Raw genomic sequence first — 22,633 nt, forward strand, 5'->3', positions numbered from 1 at the left:
CACTCATCCATGTTCTCTGTCTGGCCCTTTCTCCTTCTTTCCACCATTATCTCCTTCCCTAATCCCCTCTGGTCACTTTCAGTCTGTTCCTTGTTTCATGTTTGTGGTTCTATTTTGTTCTTTAGTTTATTTTGTTCATTAGATTCCTCTTATAAGTGAGATCATACGGCATTTGTCTCTCACCGCCTGGCTCATTTCACTTAGCGTAATATCCTCCAGTTTCATCCATGCTGTTCCAAAAGGCAGGGGTTCCTTCTTTCTGCTGCATAGTATTCCACTGTGTAAATGTACCACTGTTTTTTGGTCCACCCATGTACTGATGGGCACTTACGCTGTTTCCAGCATTTGACTATTATAAATAGCACTGCTATGAATCTTTAAAATCTTATACTTCAGAATGATTCTTAAAACTTCTTAAATGTTCACATGGAGTTGCTCTTTGTTAATTTTATCGATGGCACATATATCTGAGATCTACCTTCACTAGGAAAAAAGACAGTTTAAAAAATACTTGAAAATATATTTATTGCCCACATGATCCTCTAGACCAGGAGTGTCAAACTCATTTTCACCAGGGGCCACATCAGCCTTGGGGTTGCCTTCAAAGGGCTGAATGTAACTTTAGGACTGTATACATGTAACTGACCCTTAACAGTTAAGCGAGAGCTGGGCGCTGCCACCAGGTAGAAACAAGGTGCTGGGCTGGATTTGGCCCCTGGGCCTTGTGTTTGCCACCTGTGCTGTAGAGTAACTGTACAGTGTTTATTTTTAGCATTGTTCTGGTATAGGAAGTTATTTTCATTGCTACAGTGTGCGGTATGTGTTTATCTTTAGCAAATACCCTAGTATTTTATTTATACCTTGTGCAGAAATATGCTTTGGCATTATTACGAGACGGTTCCTTGGTTCATATCTTGGAAAATGCACTTGGGTTTCAAGTCCAGCCTTCAGGCCTGTTTCTGATGCTCTAGAAGGGCCACCTGGAGCCTCCTTTATTCAGAAATGCTTTTCTTCTTGACGGGTTTGTTCATGTACGTGGCACCCGGCTTCTACAAATAAACCCTTGTGTTGCAGAGATTTATGACACTGACCTTTCCTTGAATTTGGAGAGTTAAGTGTCACTGGGGATGAGTGCCATTCACTCTGCCACACTGGGCATTCTGTTCCTCTCCCCTCCGAAAGAATAAAAAATAAAAGAGAGAGAAGAAAAACACAAAAAGCAACAGCCACCTGGACTGGTAATGTCAGAGTAAGTTTACTTTTTAGAGTAAAATTCCATTTTCATTTTAATGCTTTACTATGTGTGAAATTGACTCTTTCCCTATGATTACATTTGAAATTGCCAGAACTGTGTATCAACAAGCATGTTCTGAGAATCTTTTTCAAAGGTCTTGGTGAGAAGTGAGAGTGATGGGCACACAGGATTCCTCCTATTAAAATGCATGTATTTTTTAGACTAAGGATGACAGCAGGCTACTTCTGTGCACCTCTTGTGTGTGCTGCTCTGTGCGTGAATTCCCCCTGGGATGTCCGGCCATACTCAGGGCATTACTGAGATGCATGCATCCGATTATTACTGAAAGTAATGTCTACGTTCATCTCTCTCTGTTTTTTTCTTCAAGTTAGTAGTTGACCAGAGATATATCATAGGATTAGCCTGTTTTACCTGGGTAAGTTACTAGATACAAAAATGAGTATGTCAGGAAGCCTGTTTGGAAATTAACTGAAGTGCGTATGTATTTCACATACCCTCTGTTTTCTGTGGTGAAAAAGCAAAAGATGCTTATAGATGGAGTAGAACCTCATATCCTGTAGAGCTTGTAATCAGTATGTTCTAGCACGAAGGACTGTAAACATAAAGAGGTGCCAGTCCCAGTGTTCTTAGTGGCCATGGAAGCCGGAGAGGTGAGGTGGTTTATAAAGGTCAGATACCTCACACTTGGGGCAATCCGGGTTCAGGGAAAGGCGAGCCTTGCAGCCCAGTGCCAAGGTGTGTGCCTGAGAATCAGCCCTGTTGCATACATTCAGGGACATCTTTGTTTAGTCAGGCTGCCTGCTCTTCAGGGTTGGAAAGCGGGCTTGGTTCATCCATGTCTTCTCGTTGTGCTCCTGCAGGCGAACCTGCCCCTGCTGCAGCGCGAACTCCTGCACTGCGCCAGGCTGGCCAAACAGAACCCTGCCCAGTACCTCGCCCAGCACGAACAGCTGCTTCTGGATGCCAGCACCACCTCACCTGTTGACTCCTCAGAGCTGCTTCTCGACGTGAACGAAAACGGGAAGAGGCGAACTCCAGACAGGTGAGAGGGAGGAGGACTGTGGACGGCATGACCATGGCCTTTCCCTTGTACCTCTGGTATGAGGACATGTTTCACGTGACATCTACACGGCTTGACCTTCACCTCTTGCAAAATAGCAATAAGCTAAAGTGTCTGACTTGGGGACCCTTCTCTGGCCTGGGATGCTGCAGAATGTTGAATCTCTGGCCTGTGTCAGTCAGGCTTTTGTGCACCTTAATCTTTGTTGCAAATAATATTAAAGTAAGAGGTAAAGATGAATGATATTCAGATATGCCAGGCACCCCTGAGGGTTCTTAGACACACAGTCTTAAAACTGTCATTTATTGTATAATTCAACCCATATTTTACCCTTCACTGTTAGGAAATGTGCTGTTATAAGTTGTCTCAAAACATGATGGTTTTGAAAGCTGGCCTTTATATATTACTCAGTAAACACAATGAAATAGCTATTTAATTTGCTTTTATGTGAACCAAGAGAAATCTTCTGGGAAGCTAAGTGAACTGAGTGAAGATAAGAGTTATATAATAAAGATAATAAATGGCATTTTTGCTGAAAAATTTTATTTATCAGCCAGTATTTATCCTATCAGAAACTCTGCTCTCTTAGCAAAAATCCCGAGAAATGTAAAATAAAGTCCCTTCAACAAAGTAGTTGTTGAATAAGGCATATACATGAAAATGCTCATGCACCTTACTCAAATAATTTTCTTTACTGTTTCATTCTCATATATAATAATTTTCTAATGTAGGAATGCAAAGTCTTATTAGAAACATTTTATATGGCAGTAGTAAAACATGGAAAATCTGAAAATGAAAATGGTGTTCAAAAACTTATCTGTTGCCCTGATTGGTGTGGTTCAGTGTACTGAGTGGCTTGCGAACAAGAGGGTCACCAGTTTGATTCCCAGTCAGGGCACTGGGTTGCAGGCCAGGTCTCCAGTAGGGGGCACATGAGAGACAACCACACATTGATGTTTCACACCCTCTCTTTCTCCCTCCCTTCCTTTCTCTCTAGAAATAAATAATAAATAAAAACTTTTAAAAAAAGACGTATCTAGAAAAAGAAAAAGAAAACTTGTATGCTCTGTACTTTGTTTTCTTTCCCCGTTTATATATTCTCTCTTTCATCAGGCATGAGTGTAGCAGCCCTTGAAAGGTCAGCACTTGGCCACAATTATGTTCCAGATTGATAGGAGTTTACAGTCCTTGGAGCTGCTCAGAGACATCTATGTGTAACTCACTTGGCTGCCCTGAATGTATCAGCTGCTTTGCAAATCAGAAGGTTATCAGAAGCTAGCCGGGTTACATATAGTTACCATAATTTTTATGCTGCAATCTCTGGGATTTATCTTCTCTTGACATAGGACCTCTTAATAGTTTAACGTCACTGAAGCAAAGGTTAAACACTAGTTTACTTCTGGCATACCGTAGACCCACCTTCATATACGAACTACTAATAGTGCTACTTCTTATTTTTGCAAGTCTTATTTCCTTGCCCATATGGAAGCATTTAGTACTTTAGCTTTTAAAGGGAACTGCTTGGTCCAGGTGTCTGAGAGCCCCATCCACAGGATCCTGAAATCCAAGAAGTGGCCCAAGGATAGATGATTGACATGTGCATTCTGTCTGCTCCTAACCATTTGCTCTGCAGGAAATCCATACTGAGTGCAGGTATTGAGGTGTTTCAGCTCCATTTTTTTTCATGACCATGTAGTAAAAGAATTAGGGAGAGACTGGGTGGGAAATGGGAACAAAGAACATTTACTTGGGTGGAGGAGAGGGTAACAGGGGAAGGTTTAGATAGCTGTGCTAAATGGAAAGATAATCCTGTGGGCAAAGCTGGAAATAGATACAGTGTATTCTAAAAACCCTAACTGCAAAGTAGCCATAACCAGCAACACAAAAACTTTCCTCATTCATTTCTCTGTATTCCCAGCCATTTACCCACTGGTTCTTTTCTGGTGTTTTTCTTATATATATACATATATATTTTTAAATATTTTTATTTATTTATTTTTAGAGAGAGGGGAAGGGAAGGAGAAAGAGTGGGAAAGAAACATCAATGTGTGGTTGCCTCTCACATGTCCCCCACTGGGGACCTGGCCTGCAACCCAGGCATGTGCCCTGACTGGGAATCGAACCGGTGACCCTTTGCTTCACAGGCCCATGCTCAATCCACTGAGCAACACCAGCCAGGGCTACTGTTTTATATTTTAATGTACTCTGCCTTTAGACTTTCCTTGGACAGTGCCGAGGTAAGCCCTGAATGATATGCTAACACGGAATTGAATAAATGACACAAAAAAATCAGCATTTTTCTCTTGGTGAGCTGTGGCTGTGTATGAATGCGTGTTTGTCTTCAGCCAGGTAGAACTCTCTTAGAGCCTGCCGTTTTATTCTCCCTGTTGTTACTCAGAGACTGCAGTGACTGCTGGAGGCAGGATTAACCAGCTTGCTCTCTGGGTGGAGCCTTCTTTGTCAGGTGGAACCCTGAAATGTGTGTTATCATGGGAAAATGGCAAACGGACTTCCTTCGAGTTAGGAGGAAGGGTAATGGGAATATGTTGTGTAAATACACTTGTGTCTTGTGGGAATTTGATCATGGCCAAGAAACTATGGGCCTCGATAATATTCCTCTGCATATATTTCCGGCATCTCGTTTGCATATGCATTTTCCTCTCCTGATCACTTATCTGTACATCCAGACCCACTGTAGGAAATGGTATAGAGTGCAGAGCTGCCTGACAGCAGAGCTTTTTTTGTTTTACTGAATGTTTTGTTGGTGCATATGGTCTGACATGGATGAGCAGCCACGTTGAGATTCTGGAGTCTATTAAACTGGCTCATTAAAAAGATCAATCTGTTTCTGTAATAACACTGGGAACCATCAGTCACTAAAAGGGGGAAAAACTGACACCTGAGGAGAAAACACATTTTGGTAATTTGTTCCTGACATGTCATGAATAAAAGAGCACCCTGCGTTTTGTTTACAACTTTGGGGGCTTCCATTTTATGACGATTGCAAATTTAAGCCACAAGACCCTTGTCACGTGTTTTAGGAATGGGTTTTGGCAAGTGTAACTTTTTTCTCTCCTGAACTATGATTGTTACTGGTTCTATCTTTTGGAGGTTTTTTTACGGATTATTATTATTTACTGAAAATCGAATAATCTGGGGAGGCCTACAAAATCTTTTTTCCCCCTGTATGGATGGAGCAGTGAAATGTATTCTACTTTCTTTTAAAGGTAGCTCTGTGGTGAGTCCCTGAACTACTGTACTGGATTTGTAGGGCTGTCGTAGAATATTGTAGAACATAAATTGGAAAAACAAAGTTGTCATTGAAAAGCCATACTATTTCTTTCTAAAATATTATAGAAAGTAAACAGAAAATTTTGATTTCTACCCCTTGTGAGTACATAAAAGTTAATTATTTACAGCGGACCTTTATTTTGCTGTTCTGTGGTGGGAGAACCTGAAGGAGGGGATATGAACTTTTTTTGGTGCTGGTTAAATGACCACTTTGAAGAGAGAGCGTAGATGTTAAAAGCCCTCTTTAAAACTGCTCACCACAACGGTTCCCTGAGACACTTGACATGGAATGAGGAGAGAAAAAGCAGTTAGAGAATGTGTATTTCTTGAGACTGCAGATGCATGTAAATTAAGGGCTTTAAAAAATACTTGTATTAATCAGCATTGCTCTCATACTTTTCCACAGCTTTGATATTGCAGCTTGTTGTTACAGTGTATCTTTAATACTGTGTTCTCATCTGTTATGCTAATTTTATGACTCAGAGAATTTTTCTTTCTTAAGATAGCAAACTGAATTATCATTGGTTTTCCTTGTGGGTAACACTGTCCCAGCCCAGCTATTTCAAAGGTTGGTGCTAAGTATTAATTCCCTTCAAATATATGACATCATTTTAAGGTAATTAAGTTTTAAATTACAGGTTAACACATCTAGAGTTTATTCTGAAGGCCACTTAGTTGCATTAATGTATATTTCCTTGTCCTCCACTAATTAAACATTATTTTTTTAAAAGATCTCTTTGAACTTTAGAATTATATGATTTGTCAGCTACCAGGGATAAGGCCCTAAGAATTTGACTAAAGTCATGAAGCTTCGTAGTGGAGAAATCAGCATATTTGCATACTTGAAATCTTGCAATTGCACAAAATATGTTTTAATGTGCAGAATATAAATAAAGAAAGCTCAACTATGAATTGTTTTTATTCCCCTTTCCCTCATTTATTCCTCCTCTATAATTGCTCAGGTGGGTAAATGCAGTAGTGTAATATTTTGTGATTTTATAAATCTTTTTAATAATAGAGGGTCTAGTCAGCCAGGTTTCCTGGCTTAAGGAATCAGTTAGAAGACACTGAAGTTTGGAGGGTCAGAAGGTAGTCATTTCAAAACTACCTTCTGACACATGTTCATTGAATATATAACATGTGTCAACATAGTACATACTAGCTTAAACTGCTAGGTTCATTTTTTCTTTTCTGTAAGATTAATGAGGTTTCAATATTTTGGTATTTCTAAAGAGAAAAGGTAAATATGTACACTTTACAAGGAATTGCAGGATCAATCAACTGTGAGTAAGGATTAAATATATATTATCTATAGCATTCAGTTTCCTATGAAAAATATAAGTAATACTGTTACAGAACATGGGGGCAAAGGGGTTATGATATACTATTACCAAAAGGATCCCCTACCAGGTTCGCTTGTCTGCTGCCAGAGGAAAGACATCTCTCAATGCCAGAGATTTGTGAAAAGGAAAGGAAATGTTTATTTAAAGCTATACAGACTTAAAGTAGTGACTTAATGTCTTCATTAAGATATCAAAGTCTTTTAGGATACCCACAGAAGCACATAGTCCTTCCTTCTCCCTCTGCCCTAATTTGGGGTACTGTATCTCAGGAAAAGAAGTAGATTCAGGCTCCCAACACCATCAGTTGTGTCATTGGCCAGGATCAAGCTGCGTGGTTCTCCTCTGCAAAGCTGTGGGGGTCTCTACCTTGCCAAAGCTGCATGGTTCTCCCCTCCATCAAAGCTGCGGGGGTCTGCACTCTGGCAAAACTGCATAGTTCTCCTTGGCAATGCTTCGAGGGGGTCTCCACTCTGCCACAGCTGCGTTGTTCTCCCCTCAAGGGCTGCTGTGTCTGGGTTTAAATCCCCACGCCAATCCTCCTCTGCAGCCCCATTTCTGACTCCTCCCACAATCTGCTGCACTTGCCAGCATTCCCATCTTTCCAGCTTCACTGGGCTGAATTTACTCACTGCCACAGTGAGTCTGGGGAGGCGTGGCCCTGTGGTGAGGAGCCAATCATCTCCAAGCTCTGACACAGCCACTGTAACCAGGGTCACCTGCCCCCCAGTTACCTCTTAGGTGGAAGTCACTCCCTTCTCCCTGGCTCAGAGCTGGCCACAGCTATTTATCATATCTATGAAACCAGTTAAAGGTTATAGAAATGTTAAATGACCATTCCAGAGGGTAGCTGAAAAGCTGTTGCTATGCAAAACAGCTCTCAGTGGCCCTGCTCCTTTCCCCAACTCACACCTGTGGGGGGTGGTAAGCACATCCTATATCTCTTTCTAATGTTTCCTGGACACCTTGAGTTCTGGATCCCATTCCAAATCCCTGTTTGGGGCCCCCCTCTTGGCTGCACCCGGTTGCAATACTATATCCATACATATTTGTGTTAGGTTCTTTATGGATACTTAACTTTCAAGAAGTGGATAATCATTCCTGTGGAAATGAATTTAAAAATATTTTCATTTGTGAAGTATTCTGGTGAAATAGCATTAAGTTGCATTATAGGAAGTGAAAGCATGGTTTTGGGGGGACATTTTGGGCTCCCTGTACTCCAGACTTAACACGGACTTGCCGGCCTTATTTCTTGCTGCTCTCCTGGGGTCCAGCCCTGCTCACGTCTAGTTGATATTCAGAAGGCTATTTCTGCTCTACTGTACTTCTTGTATACCATAATTGTATTTATACTTCACAGGCGAACTAGGGCAATATATGCTATTTAATAAAGCCCTTCCGGCCATAAATGGTTATTAGTTACTGAGCACTTAAGATGTGCCAGGCCCCGTGCTAAATCACTTACATACTAACACATAGCACTTTCTTCCTAATGGTCCTATCGCCTGGACTCAGGCAGACTGGGGTCACATAGCTTGTAAGAGGCCCTGATGGGGTGCTAAGCGTAGATTCCCCGGCTTGAATGCCCATGTTCTTCTAACTGTGATCTGCACCACCAGCCTCTGAGTGCCCCAGCTTAAAAACAAAATGTTGTCAGTTACTGAATGCTAAATATGTGATAGGCTCTTTACGTAGATTCTTTCAGATAGTCCTCTCAGTAGCTCGGAGATAATCATTCCCATTTTGTGGACAAAACACTGAGGCTTATAGAGGCAAAGTCCATACATCCAACAATAGAGCCAAAATGTGAACCACCTCCATGGCCCCTGTTCTTTCCAGTGTCTGTTCTGGGGTGATCTTTTCCTGCTGCAGTCTCCCATACCACCTTTGTGCTGTTTGTATGGTACCTGCCAAGTTCAGGATCTGTATGAAAATATCGAAGTCCTATTTCCAATTAAATTATTTTTATGGTGAGCGATTTCTTGCCAGTATACTTCCACCAAAAATGTAGTATGGTATTAAATTGTAATCTTTCAGAGGATGTTGGGGGATTTTCTCTTGTTCATCTGTGTATGCCCACTAAAGAGGATAGTGTATTACACAGAGTGGGTGTCTAAAACAAAACAAAGCAAAACACCACACGCAAAACTACTCGAACAAATGAATCATGAAAGTTAAACTTAATGTAGTCATTTTCAGTATTATGCAAAATGGTCTCTTCCCTGGGTTTTCCTTGCTTTCTACCCTTTTAAAAGAAGCACCTCCGAGATGCACACGACAGTGAAAATGGCCATCAACAGCCCAGAAACAAAATGCCATGATTGGTTCACTGACCCAAAAAACTGGAGGGCTTCACTCAAAATGTACAGATGACAGATTAGAATAAGAAAGCACAGCTCCAGACAGAAGGGAGCAGTAGAAATTGACTATGTCAGCAGTGCCCAGGAATTACGACAGGCAGGGGACAGGCAGTAACAGGAGTCTTAACTGTTGAGCAGATGGCGAGTGCCAGGAGACACACGACCGAGCGCCCACCTTGTTGGGGGAGAGAAGAAGGCCCAGGTGATTCTGAACGGCCGTATTGTAATCCTTGAAGGTCCAGGCATGATGTTTATATGTCTAGAGCAGCCACCATCCACCATCATTTCATTTACTCCTGAAGGTATTAGCACGCCACTGGGGAAGTGATCTCCTAGGTGGTAGTTTAGCCATGGATAGACTGAAGGCGCCTCTTGCGTATGGCCCAGTAGTGACAGTCCTGAGCCATTCCGCTCTCTCTGGTACTTCCCTGTCTGAATCGCCCACTGCCTCTAAGGTGATAGCAAAACACAGAAACCGCTCTGGGTTGTTGTGAAGTTCTAGCTTTGATTTTCTTTTTGAGGAGGCAGGGGAATTTGTAACATATTTGTAAAATATTTTTGTAATATATTTTGTTTCGGATGCATTATTCAGTACCAAGAGAAAGGTATTTTTTATCTAGATTCATCTAGTTTTTAACAATTTATGAACAGAACTTTCACTGAATTGTTTTGAACCTATGACAAGAATGCTTAACCCCCCCCCCCTTTTGATTCAGGGTCTGCTGCTTGTGTGAAAATCTTAACAGACTGCATGCATAAGAAAAAACAAGGAAGTTGTGTTTAATATTAAGTTACTAATGTTTGGGGGCTCTTAAGAAAATAGAACTGTTACCTCCTGATCTATATCTTCTAATATAGACGTCTAAATTACAAAAAAAAATTTTTTAAATTTTAAGACGCTACCAGTGTCTTACACTGCTCTGGCTAGGATACTGGCAGAACGGGACAGACATACAGGTGATTGTGTCAAGATAAAGAGACCCTGGGATGGGACAGAGGGACCTACGCTAGAGATGCTTAAGAGACCAACAGCAGGACTGGGTGTGGAGGAGACAGTTCTCGCGTGACTTCCAAGTTTCTACTTGGGTGACTGGGTAGAAGGTGGCGTGACTGACTGATACAGGAAGTACCAGAGGAAGATGAGGTCAGTTTGGACAAATTCTGTTTGAAATGCCCACGTAACTTGGGGAAGTGAGCGCTGTGGCTCTTATTTATGTGTAACAGGACTAAGATTAGAATCATGACGTTTCTTCCATGCTGTTCTTACGCTGTTCCAGTTTGCCCCTAGAACAGTCTTTGTAGTGATACCCCTGTCCCCTACACTTAACAGAAAAAGAACATTTTAATCCAGGAAAAGAATTTATGCTTATTTCTGTCATATAGGATGTTGATTAGCCCTGTTACATTATTTGTTGTCAGGATCTTGTAATAATTTTTTTCATTCTTTTTCATTTTTTGAATGTTATACTATTTTATGCAAGTGTTGCTAAGGGGTTATCAGTGTACAGCGGCCAATTATGACATTTAAAATATTTTATGATAGAGGCAAGTATTTTTTTAAAATGTTTGTTTTCTTTCATAAATAGTTTACAGTCTGTTTTTAACAGTCTGTGTTTTTGAGGAACAGGTGAAAAAATAGCTTGAAATGGATTAAAGTATAAATTAGGTTGTCTTTTAAGGGTTTATTTTTGTTTGTTTGTTTATTTTTAATACCATGTTTTAGTACCATGACTTGTTTCCTTCCAGTCCCATTTACCTGGCAGGAAACCGAACCCCCGACGTTAACTTTCCCAGGTTACCCGAGGTGACACAGCGGAGGCCTCCGTGGGCCTCCAGGTTTAGGACCATCAGACCCTGAGATCAAAGTGATCGGGATCTCAGAGTTGATGTGGTTAGACTATGTGCAGGGAGGTTTCTTTGGCCTGGTGGGGAATAAAATATCATCAGGTTAACTTAGAAAACAAACACAAACAAGCAATGCCTTCTAGAAATCTGAGACATAACAAACTACCCTCCAGAATTGGAGTTACTTCAAGAGTATGCTAGTATAAGGCATTTACTAATATTAGTTAGTTTTGCCTAATATACTTTGAAAGGACAACAAATAAACACTCAGATTTGGAATTTGCTCAGGCAGGTGAGGTGTAGATGGATGCAGGCATTTCTAAGAAACAGACAAATGGCAGTGGAGTTGTTTTAGATACATACACCCTTTGAATAGCATAGACCTTATAATAGACATTATAAGGGATGGGATTCAAGGAAGCACCAGTGAGACCTTATTTTTGTGGGCTGAATGTTTTATTAGTGTTTTACTATTAAAATATAAGTATCTCCGTGAGTTGATAAACTTTATTGTTTCCATAGCTAGTTGAGTAACGGGACCTCAAATAGGACAGCGGGGACCTGACAGAAATGATAGGACCAGCTTGGGACTTAGCCCTGCTTAGGATATCACTGTTTGGTTTAGGAGGAGAAAGATCTATTTTCTAGTAATAGGTCCTTGAAGTAATAGTACTAACCAGGTGGCTGATTCTGAGGGTAAAAATAAGTTACACTTTGAAAATTGTAAGAAATCTTCCAATATTGTGTGTTGTTGTCTTTGAACAAGGGTAGACACAGCCAGAAAGTTGAGGTGGTTTGGCACAACCGGGCCAAAAATGTTTCTATATTTGGAAATGCAACAGTAGCTGCTCTAAGGTATTTAGAGGGTATCGTCTATTTTTGCACGAATAATTAGCTATACATAATAAATTGTTCAGAAGGAAGGACAGAGAATTTCTCTGTTGGCCAAAGTAATTGACACAGATGCAGTTTGGCCAGAGGACCATCAGCCCTGTGTGTTTTGATCTGCATGATATTTAGTTGTAGATATAGAAAAATTGAATTACAGAGTGTTCAAACTAAAAGGGACCTCAGAGATCATCTAGTCCAGTGGTTTTCAAACTTGATTTTAGTAGCAGACATTTTCTTTAAAATAAAACCTTAGGTGGAACCCAAATTTATGAAAATAGATAATAATAAGTGGGTTCCTCTGGCCCTTTAAATTTTGATTGTTTGGGGGAAACTTTCTTCATTGCCTGCAGATTCCCTGACATGCCTCATGTGGCACAGTTTGAAAACCACTGACCTAGTCCAACCCTTTCATTTTACAGATGAGCAAACTGAGGTCCAGAGAGGTTAAGTGGCTTGCCCAAGGTCACACAGCTAGTCGTGGAAGAGCCAGGACTAGATCTCAGGTCTCATGATTCCCAGTCCAGAGCTCTTTCCACTACACCACACTGCCAGTAAGGTAGGTGCTGTGTTAGCATTATGTTCATAGCTACTAATAGTCTTCAGTATTTTCCAACTGATTTATACTGGTAATATGCATTGAATGTTGAAGTGTATTGTTCAGAAATGTATAGAATATGGAGATACAGTTTACAATCACATAGATAATCCTCAGAAGAGAAATCAGTATCTAGAATGTCTCTTTCACTTTAAAAAATATTTTAAAGCGATGTGTTTAGGTAATGTCTGAGCTACAGTGGACATTTTTGTCTGATATGAATGATGTTGGAGTACAGACACCTACTGAAGGGAGCAGCATTGAAACTTCCAGCTCCACCCGCAGGGTTCGTGCCCTGCTGTCACGTCCAGTGCGGGCCGGTCTGCTGTCTCCAGGGTAGCACGCCTTTCTTCGGGAGGTAGTGCGCATGTGTGATTTCACACCGCGCTCTGCAGCTTCCCCCAGTTCTGTGTGTTCTATACTCCTGTCTCTGAGTCCTTTATCCATCTCAGTCTGGTGTGTGTCAGTTGTCCCTGGGGACCTACCCTACTGAAGGGGAAGGATGGCTCATTGTCGAATCCCCTGGCCCTCACAAGCTCTGTTGTTGAGTCATTACCACTCCGATTCCTCTGGTGTTATCAGACAAAGATTATCCTGGAAGCCAGGAGGGCAGGGAAAATGTCTTCAGGCCTCTATGCTATCGTTACCAACCCAAAATCAAAAAGGCATGCAGAAATCTGCAGCTGCTGTGACTTGGTAGAACTCTCATGGGGAACTTTTGCAGGGAAAGTAGATGTTATTACTGGTCTAATGACAGAATGCTGGTCTTGTGGGGACAGCCAGCTACTTCATAAAAAATTGGTTTAGGAGCTGTGGTTCCAGTCACAGTTGGATGTGGTTTGTTCCTATCTTACTGAGTATTTTCAGTTAGCCCTTAAGAATGGACGTTTATTTAGCCGAAAAATACTTACTTAGCTTCACCTCTCTTTGCAAATATAGGACCGGTGATTAGTTATCAGGTCTCATTTATATAAAGTATTCCTTTTGAAAACCAAGTTCAGAGTTTTGTGTGTCACGTGATCAAGTTCAGTTAGCATACGCCGTATGTATGCTAGCTGAGGCCTGATGGGCCCACAGAGGCCTCCCAGGTTCTCTGGGCATAGGTTTCCTCAATGTTAAAACAAAAGACTTCACCTGAATTCTTGGTCAGTTCCACCTAGCTCTGTATAACTGCTTATTGATATCCTGGTGACTCAAGGTAACGTCAGAGTCCCAGACATGGCGTTGCTTTAATTGTATTAGCTCATGTGATCGGTGCTTTTTAATAGAGCTTTCTATGTCTCCGCAGTCCACTCCTATAGCCACTAGCCCTAGGGGGCAGTTGAGCACCTGAAATGGGGCTACTGCTGCTAAAGAACTGAATTTTAAACTTTATTTCCATTAATTTATATTTAAATTTAAACAGACACATGTGGCTACTGTATTAGACAACACAGCTCTTAGATGTTCTCGGACATGAAAGTCAGGTGCCAGGTTGGATGAATGGAGTAGGTGTACCTTAAGAATTCATCAAGAGAATGATGTTCCAACTTGAATCTTCATCAGATACACTTGGTCTTACGGTAATTTGGTAGAAATCCAGCACTCTCTTTTGAATGACACTGTTCTACAGAGTGAGATCGGGTTTCTTTTTATTCACGACCTAAACATCTGAACTTCAACCAAAATGATGTTTGCTGAAAGATATTTGAGAATTGAACCATTTTCTCCTGTGTGCAGTTCTGTGATCATTTAGTCCCCAGCATGGGTTTCGGTGAATCCCCATAGGTCTTCTGGGAAGCAGAGTTTACCACGTTTCTGGCCGGTAAAGGAATATTCTGTTTATATTGCACGTTCAAATGTGAGTATCTGAATTATGCTGGTTTCTGAGTACATGTGAAACAAACTCTTTTTCTCCCCCCCTCCTCCTTAGAACCAAAGAAAATGGCTTTGACAGAGAGCCTTTGCACTCAGAACATCCAAGCAAGCGACCATGCACTATTAGCCCAGGCCAGCGGTACAGTCCAAATAACGGCTTATCCTACCAGCCCAACGGCCTGCCTCACCCCACCCCACCTCCACCTCAGCATTACCGTTTGGATGATATGGCCATTGCCCACCACTACAGGGACTCCTATCGACACCCCAGCCACAGGGACCTCAGGGAGAGAAACAGACCTATGGGTAAGACTGAGGGTCTGTTCATATCTTACGTATGGGATTGGATGCTTGAAGGTTTGCATCGTTACTTCTCAACAGATCTTGAGGCTTGAAATTTGTGATAGGGCTAAAAATTCTCTTTTCTTTCTTTATATCATCTCCTTTATGATAAAAAGTTGATAATATGCTCTTTAATAGCCATGCTTTTTTCTCTTAATTACTTGTATTCTTATGACAGCATATTCTTATGACAGCAGGTTAATTTTTTGGAAGGAGACACCCAAAACCCTCAACTAAATGGGAAGTGAACTTTCAGTTTGACTTTTTTTAATATGAGATATTTTAATTGCAACCTAGCGTCCACAAATATTTTAAAAAATCCATTTCTTTTATTGTATATTTTATTTCTAATAGACAAAGTTCATTTTTCTTTTTCTAGTCTTTGTGATAGTTTGTATTTGAAAAATATGACATAATATGTCTGTGGCTTAACAGATGTTCTTTGAGGGATGATTTGGTACTTTCTTTTTTAACTTTAAACTGCCAGTGATTAAATTTAGTATTGAAATTTTTTTGTCACAGATTAGAATTCCAGAGAAGGAATGAGTTTATAAAAATATGTGTTCCATTTGCCTGCATTCATTCTTTCTTTGCATAAAACTATTGGAAATGAAGCTTTTAGGACACATTTCCTTCTAAAGAACAAGTGAACACCATGAACAGTGAAAGGGAAGATGCACAAGGTAGGTTTTGATAAGTGATCAGTGGTTGAGGTGAAGGTATCAGATCACTGATCCTGGAGCCCCTTCAGTTCTTAATTTGTGGTGAGTCAAGCCCTTTACAAACTGACTGGGAGCAATAGTCAGGTCTCTCTATTCCTGTCTTCTGTGTCCCTGCCACCCACCCACAGGACTTCCCACCGTAGCTCGTTGCCGACAGATTTTCCTGACCTGGATGATTTGTTGGGCAAGGATCCTGGAAACAGTAAGGGATAAAGTCCAAGTGCACAACCAGAACACAGAGCGGAGGGTGCAGAGCTCTGCAAAGTGTAGCCAGCCAGGTATTCATGCTGAATGGTAGGGGCTGTGTCTTTAGCCACAGGCAGAGGCAGTGTGGTGAACAGCAGTCCTCAGTAGATTTCTAACTGGGTTATGAGCAAATAGAAGCTGCAATGTGTAAGGCCTTTTTGCCTTTCTACGTACAACCCTTTAAATATTTGAAAACAGAAAGGGAGAGGCAAGGTGAGGAGCAATTAAGGACCAGTTTGTGAGACAGCAACATAGTAATTCTGCTTCCCCAGAGTGGTCACACCTGAATTTGTGTCCCATGTCAGAGACAGAGCTGTGCATGGGATCTGTGCTTTCTTCATAGCCAGTCTGTCTCACGCTCTCTCAGTACCATTTCTGAAGAATTCTCAAAAGTGGCCACGTTGCTTCTCAGACCGGGTTGATGCTCTGACCCCCAAATCAAATGTGATAATGACCCCCTTCCAAGCAAAAGCCTTGTCACTTGTTTATAACCTAATGTTTCAAACATTTGATGGCTCATTGTCAAGTAGAAGTGGAGGCACCAGGTCATTGTAAGACCAATTCAAGATACTCCACCGTGCAGGTGCTAGGATTTGACCTATTTCTTAGGTAGCAAGTGCTGTTCTGTGAAATACTGGTTGGAGTGTACTATAAAGTAGTCATCCAGGAAGTAATTACGCTTATGTGCAGTGATTATGTTTTCATTTAGTAATGTAAAAATCCCTTTATGAATCATATCTATTGGTTTTATGGGATTTTTTTCCAGACCATGTTCCTTACCTTTTAATTATATTAGCTTATAAACCTAATAGTGCTAATCTCTATAAATATGTGCAACTATTTAATCATCTCTCAAGTCTGGCAGAGTTCAGTGTATGTTAATATAAAATAAAACCTCGATGTATGAGTGACAAAGTGTGGTGTTGTGCCGGGCTGCCATTCTGAAAATATAAAAATCCTCAAGAAGATATACGTGGTCTAGTATGATTTATAAATGCCTGCTTTATGTAGAGACAGATACTCACTAGAATCCTTTAACAAAATAACTTTACAGGCAATATTAGTTTATAAATAAAACTAGAGTTTAGCCTAGTTAGCTAAAATCTTCTAAAGCCCAAGAACCAGTTAAGGCTCAGTAGGAGTGTCAAACTTTCCACAAGCAAAAATATGCTGTTTAATGCTTATGAGCTACTTTCTCCTAGTATATCCCCCTGGTGTTATAAATATAGAGAAAAATTGCATGTGGAGGAATATTTAACTATCTAAAATAGAGAAATTAATAAATGTCAAGTTTTGAGTTGCTTTATTTTTTCTTTTTAAAGATTTGATTCAGAGTTCAAAAGCGGCAAAGTCCTGTATTTCTTTTCCACCATGTACTTGGGCTCAGACATGTTGCTAATGTACATGGTTTTTTTTCTTCAATGAGATGAGGCTTAATACTGTTTCACAAATGTTGGAATTTTATTAGCCATAGACATCCTGTTTCACTTTACTATTCCAATGTTGTTAGCACCGGTATCATTATCAATTTAGTCAGATGAATTTTGCAACTTTTGAAATCTCTGGAGTCCTTAGTTCTGAAAAGCCTTCATCATGAAAGTCAATGCCACGTTTATCAGTGCTACATTCGTACCTTGGCACTCTCCGTTGTCTTCTGTGATGACTCATTTCAGCCGTAGTGCCTTTTCTTTGAAAACACAGGCAACAGAGAAGTCAACAAAAATTACATGCTTGCAAACATTTCAACTCCAAATAGTCACAACAAATAGCAATAACTAAATACTACTTTTCCCCAATGTCTTTTCCATTATGCGAATTATGAAAACATATTTGCAATTCTACATTTTTACCAATAGGTGGCATTGACAATTTTAACTTTTAAATGTATCAAATAGGTTCACATTGGACAGGAATGATGCAAAGGGTTTTATATTTAGCTTTTAAGTTAGTCTGAGGGGAAAACTGTATTTATTTGTTTGTTTTTCATGGCTGATATTTGTTCATATTTTATGGTTGGCCGGCAACAGGCATGTGACTCATCATATTTATTTTTCCAAATTAGCAAAAGGAAGGAATTTTTAATCGGTCAAATTTCACAAAAAGTATAATGCAGTGTTGCAGTTTATGATAACTCTTGTCTTCTAACTCTTACATAATACCCTCAGAGAAGACCCTGGGTGTCGAGAACCCTAAACCACGTCATTTTGAATGTGCTATTCAGAGTATTTAACTAGTCTTTTTTTTTTGTAATTTAATTTTTACTGTATTTTTTTTTTGCCATTACCATTTAGTCCCACACTTCCCTCCACCCAGCAACCCCCACACTATTGTCCACGTCCACGAGTCCTTTTTCTTGTTGGCTCAATCCCTCTGGTATGCCATGGCACACTGGTGAGTTGCAAAAATGTTTTAAGTATTCAGTCAAGGGTACCAACTTCTTTTCCTTTAAATTGTCAAATAACAAAATGACAACAGCCAATACAACAATAGCTGCCCAGTGTGAAGAAATCAAAATGACAATACTTTTTTTGTTAGATCAGCAAAAAAATTTTTTTTTGGTGTGCCATAGAATTTTAGTAGTTTATGTGTGCCATGGGATGGAAAGGGTTGAGAAATCACTGGTCTAAACCAAGAAGAATAGTTTTAACTGTTTAAAATGGAAACCCCCATAGCCCAATGCCTTCCCTTTGTAGTAGAACCTGAGGTGACTTATGCGTAATGACTTTGTAAGAAGAGCGACCCATTTCCAAGTATCTCAGAGCCTTCTACTGTATTCTTTTTTTATTTTACTGGAATTCTATTATATAATACAAATAAAAGTTTTATTGTGTAATTCCGTTTAATTGTTTCAGCTTCTTCATGTTTTAACAAGTTGTTTTGGCACTTCTTTATTTTAATTACATTTTTAAATTTAAGTATAGTTAGTGTACAATCTTAATAAGTTAGTTATATTAGTTTCAGGTGCACAATATAAGGACTCGACATTTTTATACCTAACAGTGTGACCACCCCACTGGTTCTAGTAATCCTCTGTCACTGTACACACTACACACAATATTATCGACTATATTCCCTGTCAGCTCTCACCCAGCCTCCCCTACCTCTCCCCTCTGGTAACTATCTCTTTGGTCTCTGTTTCTATGAGTTTGTTTTTGTTTTAGATTCTACATATAAGTGAAACCTTATGGTGTTTGTTTCTTTTTGTCTAACTTGTTTTCTTAACATAATAACTTCTAGATCCATCCACGATTGGGCAAATGGCAAGAATTCATTCTTTTTTATTGCTGTGTAGTATTCCATTGTGTGTGTGTGCATGTGTGTATGACATCTTTATCATTGATGGATACCTATTCTGTTTCCATGGGCTATCGTTGAGACTCATTTATTTTCTATGTTAATGAGCGTCCTCAATAACTGCTCATGTTATTACTATTGTTATGAACTTGGTAAGCATTTACTTGTTACTTTTTTATGGTAGCATCTTTACTGTGATACTAAAGAGCAAAAATATTTATGCTGTGGACTACAAATTAGGCTTTTTGATTTCTGGGTTTGAATTCATGATATTTGACCAAAATTATATTTGACATATTGACTTTTTTCATAGAGGATATTTGATTTGTTTCTATTTTTTATATATTGGTAAATTGAATGGATATATGCTGCTTTCGTATTATGTGAATTCTCTCTTCATGATTTCATTTATCAGGGAAGTATATGTAATAGCATTGTGTTTCTTTACAGTGTGCTGAAATGTGGAAAATTTTTACTATGCTTTTTTAGAAAAGTATGTAGAATGACTTATGCTGTCTTCATTTTTAATGCAGAAAAATCACAGTTTGAAACCACTTAATGTCTTCTTGTGATTTCTTGTTTCTTATATTTATTAAAGGAGTTAGAATGAACGTTCGCTTAGGGAATGTTACATGGAAAACTAGCTCAGGGCTTGGTGTCACTTTACTCCTTCTGTCCTCATATGTGAAAGAAAGGGTTCTGACCGGATAACCTCTAGGAGTCCCTAACATTTTATCATTCTGTCAGCAGCTGCCTATCAGGTAATTCCGAATCTGGGTGTCTCCACTTAAGGTTGAATATTATTTCATATTCTTTAGTTTGCCCATGTAGTCTTCGCTAAGTACCTGTGTGCAGATGGATTATGTCCCTAGTGCTGAGGATGACTCAACCTTCTCCTCTACGTTTGTAGGGTTGCATGGCACACGGCAAGAAGAAATGATTGATCACAGACTAACTGACCGAGAATGGGCAGAGGAGTGGAAGCATCTTGACCATGTAAGATGTCGGTAATTGTTTAGGTTAAAACATTTCGAAAACAACTGGGGTGTCCTTACCTCCTAAAATAAAAGCGTGGAGATATTTTGAAGGTATTATAATTTCTGCTAACCTTGAAAAATATAATGGGTGAGAATACTTGAAGCAGAATATAGTATTTGATCTCTGAGTTGATACCAAAACCATTTATGTAAGAGATGTGTTTAGATCATGGGAAAGAAGAATAGTTTTCGTGAACAGTTTCCTGGGTTTATGCACTAATGGGGTTAATATTTGGTCTCCCATCCAAGTACTAACCAGGCCCAACCCTGCTTAGCTTCCGAGATCAGACGAGATCGGGCGCGTTCAAGGTGTTATGGCCGTAGACTACTGGGGTTAATATCTGGAAAGGCGGCTGCATACCTTCACGATGTTCGCTCTTTGCCACGACTCAAGTACATGCCTCCCACATTTCGGTCTCATTCCCACTGAGTTTACTTATCTATGAGGGTCTCAATTTTAAATCTAACCTTTGGAAAGATTCGACTGAAGCCTTTAGGAATTGAACAACATCTTTCATTGTCCTAAAGTAGTTTGTTTCCCTGCCCGCCAAAGTCTTTAAGTTGTGCTGATTGATCCGTTCTTCCCTTTTCCCCTGTTCATCACACAGCTGTTAAACTGCATAATGGACATGGTAGAGAAAACAAGGCGATCTCTCACTGTGCTAAGGCGATGTCAGGAAGCGGACCGGGAGGAGCTGAATTACTGGATCCGGCGGTACAGCGATGCTGAGGACTTAAAAAAGGGCAGCAGCAGTAGCAGCAGCCACTCCAGGCAGCAGAGTCCTGTCAACCCAGACCCAGTTGCATTAGGTATTTTTTCCTTCAGTGGACCTGTTGCACAGATATTTCTTATGCTATTAAGGCTGGTTTTATTTTTCACCTGCCTTTTCAAACATAAAGAGTGTGCAGGGGATCTTAGAACAATAAACCTTTCATGTATCTTCAAATATGTCTAGTCTATCTGTGAGGAAGGCGGGCAGGTTGGCTTATGCATGGTGGTCACAAAACTTAAACTCTTTTTCCAGGTTAAGGTGTTGGGCTCATGGTAAAGCTTTAAGGCTGAACCAGAATTTCACTTACATCACAGAAATGTGAGCTGCTTCACAATATAGCTCTTTGGACCCTGCCTCCTACTTGCAAGAACAGTATTTCAGTGGGCCTGGGCTTCCAGAGTTCAGTGAGCTCTGGGGGTGGGGGCCCTGCTGTGTCAGACTGGTGTTTGAGAGCACTGCATACAGGGATGCATGTGTTCTGATATTTTGAAGTCCTCACTTAAAGATATATTTATTATTTTTTAGAGAGAGGGAGGGAGAGAAGGCAGGAAAAAAAGATAGAGACATCAATCAGTTGCATCCCATATACTCCCTGACCAGGGATAGGACACGCAGCCTTCTGGTTTACAGGACGATGCTCCAACCAACCACACCTGCCAGGGCTTGTCTGATTTGTAATTAAATTCTTGTCTTGAAGACAGTCTTGTTTTTTTTTAGTTGTATCTTACATTAACACACACAAACACACACACACACGCTACCTCAAAATTCCTCCAGGAAGACAGACCTAAGGGCTGTGTAGTTTGCTACTTGAAAACTAGTGCTATAGATGTAGCTCTCATTCCTGTGACTTGACCCTAAGTGATTAACCATGATTGTATTAATGTTAGTTACATATAGAACTATTAATATAGCCATGTTTTAGCATTTTAGAATGCTGATGTGTAGCCATATTTACTATGGGTATTTGGGGATTGTTGGGGTTATAAATAGAATATAATCACAAATACAGGCACTCCTTGTTTTATATTGCACTTTGCAGATAGTGCATTTTTTACACACTGACGGTTTGTGGCAACCCTGTGTTAAACAAATCCGTCGGTTCCATTTTCCAGAGGCTCAGGTGATGGTTAGCATTTCTTAGCAACAAAACATTTAATTAAGGTGTGTATATGGTTTTAGACTCAGTGCTGTATCGCACACTCATTAGACTACAATATGGTGCAAACGTAACTTTTGGATACGTTGGGAAGCCAGAAAAGCCGAGCGCCTCACTGCATTTTGGTTTCCGCTTCACTGCAGAGTCTGGAACCGTACCTGCCGTGTCTCTGGGCTCTGCCAGGTTATGGAAAGAAATCTTGAACCTGAATTTCTGAGTGGCCTGTCAGCTTTTCCTAAGATTAGTAATAAGCTGTCTCATTTGTATTGCTGGCCGTGGTATGTGTACCATTTGAGTGAATTTAGTGGAGGTGGGTTCGTGTCCATCTGTAGTCTCTCCTCACATGTTCTTATGTTGAACTCCACGCCCGTCAGGAGGGGCGGGTCAGGGCACAGTCCCTGTTGGGAAGCAGGCACCAATTGAGCTCATGATGTTGGCCTGATTATCACTATTGATTGCATGATTGTTTTAATTAAAATTATTCCCAGCCAGCAAAGTTTTTTGGTTTTTTTTTTACACTTCAGGTTTGTGATTCCTGGTAATCCCTGAATGCCGAACACTTATTA

At 40.2% G+C, this 22,633-nt stretch overlaps 1 protein-coding gene across 8 annotated transcripts in view; it reads left to right on the plus strand.

Moving 5' to 3' along the window:
* RUNX1T1 (RUNX1 partner transcriptional co-repressor 1) overlaps window positions 1–22,633 on the plus strand; it is a 146,910-nt gene that overhangs the window by 94,640 nt on the left and 29,637 nt on the right. For all 8 annotated transcript variants that reach the window (XM_037140389.2, XM_037140391.2, XM_053661139.1 and 5 more), the window contains 4 exons: window positions 2,116–2,297; window positions 14,550–14,800; window positions 20,009–20,094; window positions 20,744–20,945. In XM_037140389.2, the coding sequence (XP_036996284.1) occupies window positions 2,116–2,297; window positions 14,550–14,800; window positions 20,009–20,094; window positions 20,744–20,945 (721 nt within the window). The remainder of the gene's footprint in view (window positions 1–2,115; window positions 2,298–14,549; window positions 14,801–20,008; window positions 20,095–20,743; window positions 20,946–22,633) is intronic.

This window comes from Artibeus jamaicensis, unplaced genomic scaffold (assembly GCF_021234435.1).
Source record: "Artibeus jamaicensis isolate MK-2021 breed Jamaican fruit bat unplaced genomic scaffold, CSHL_Jam_final scaffold_916, whole genome shotgun sequence".
Lineage (NCBI taxonomy): Eukaryota > Metazoa > Chordata > Mammalia > Chiroptera > Phyllostomidae > Artibeus > Artibeus jamaicensis.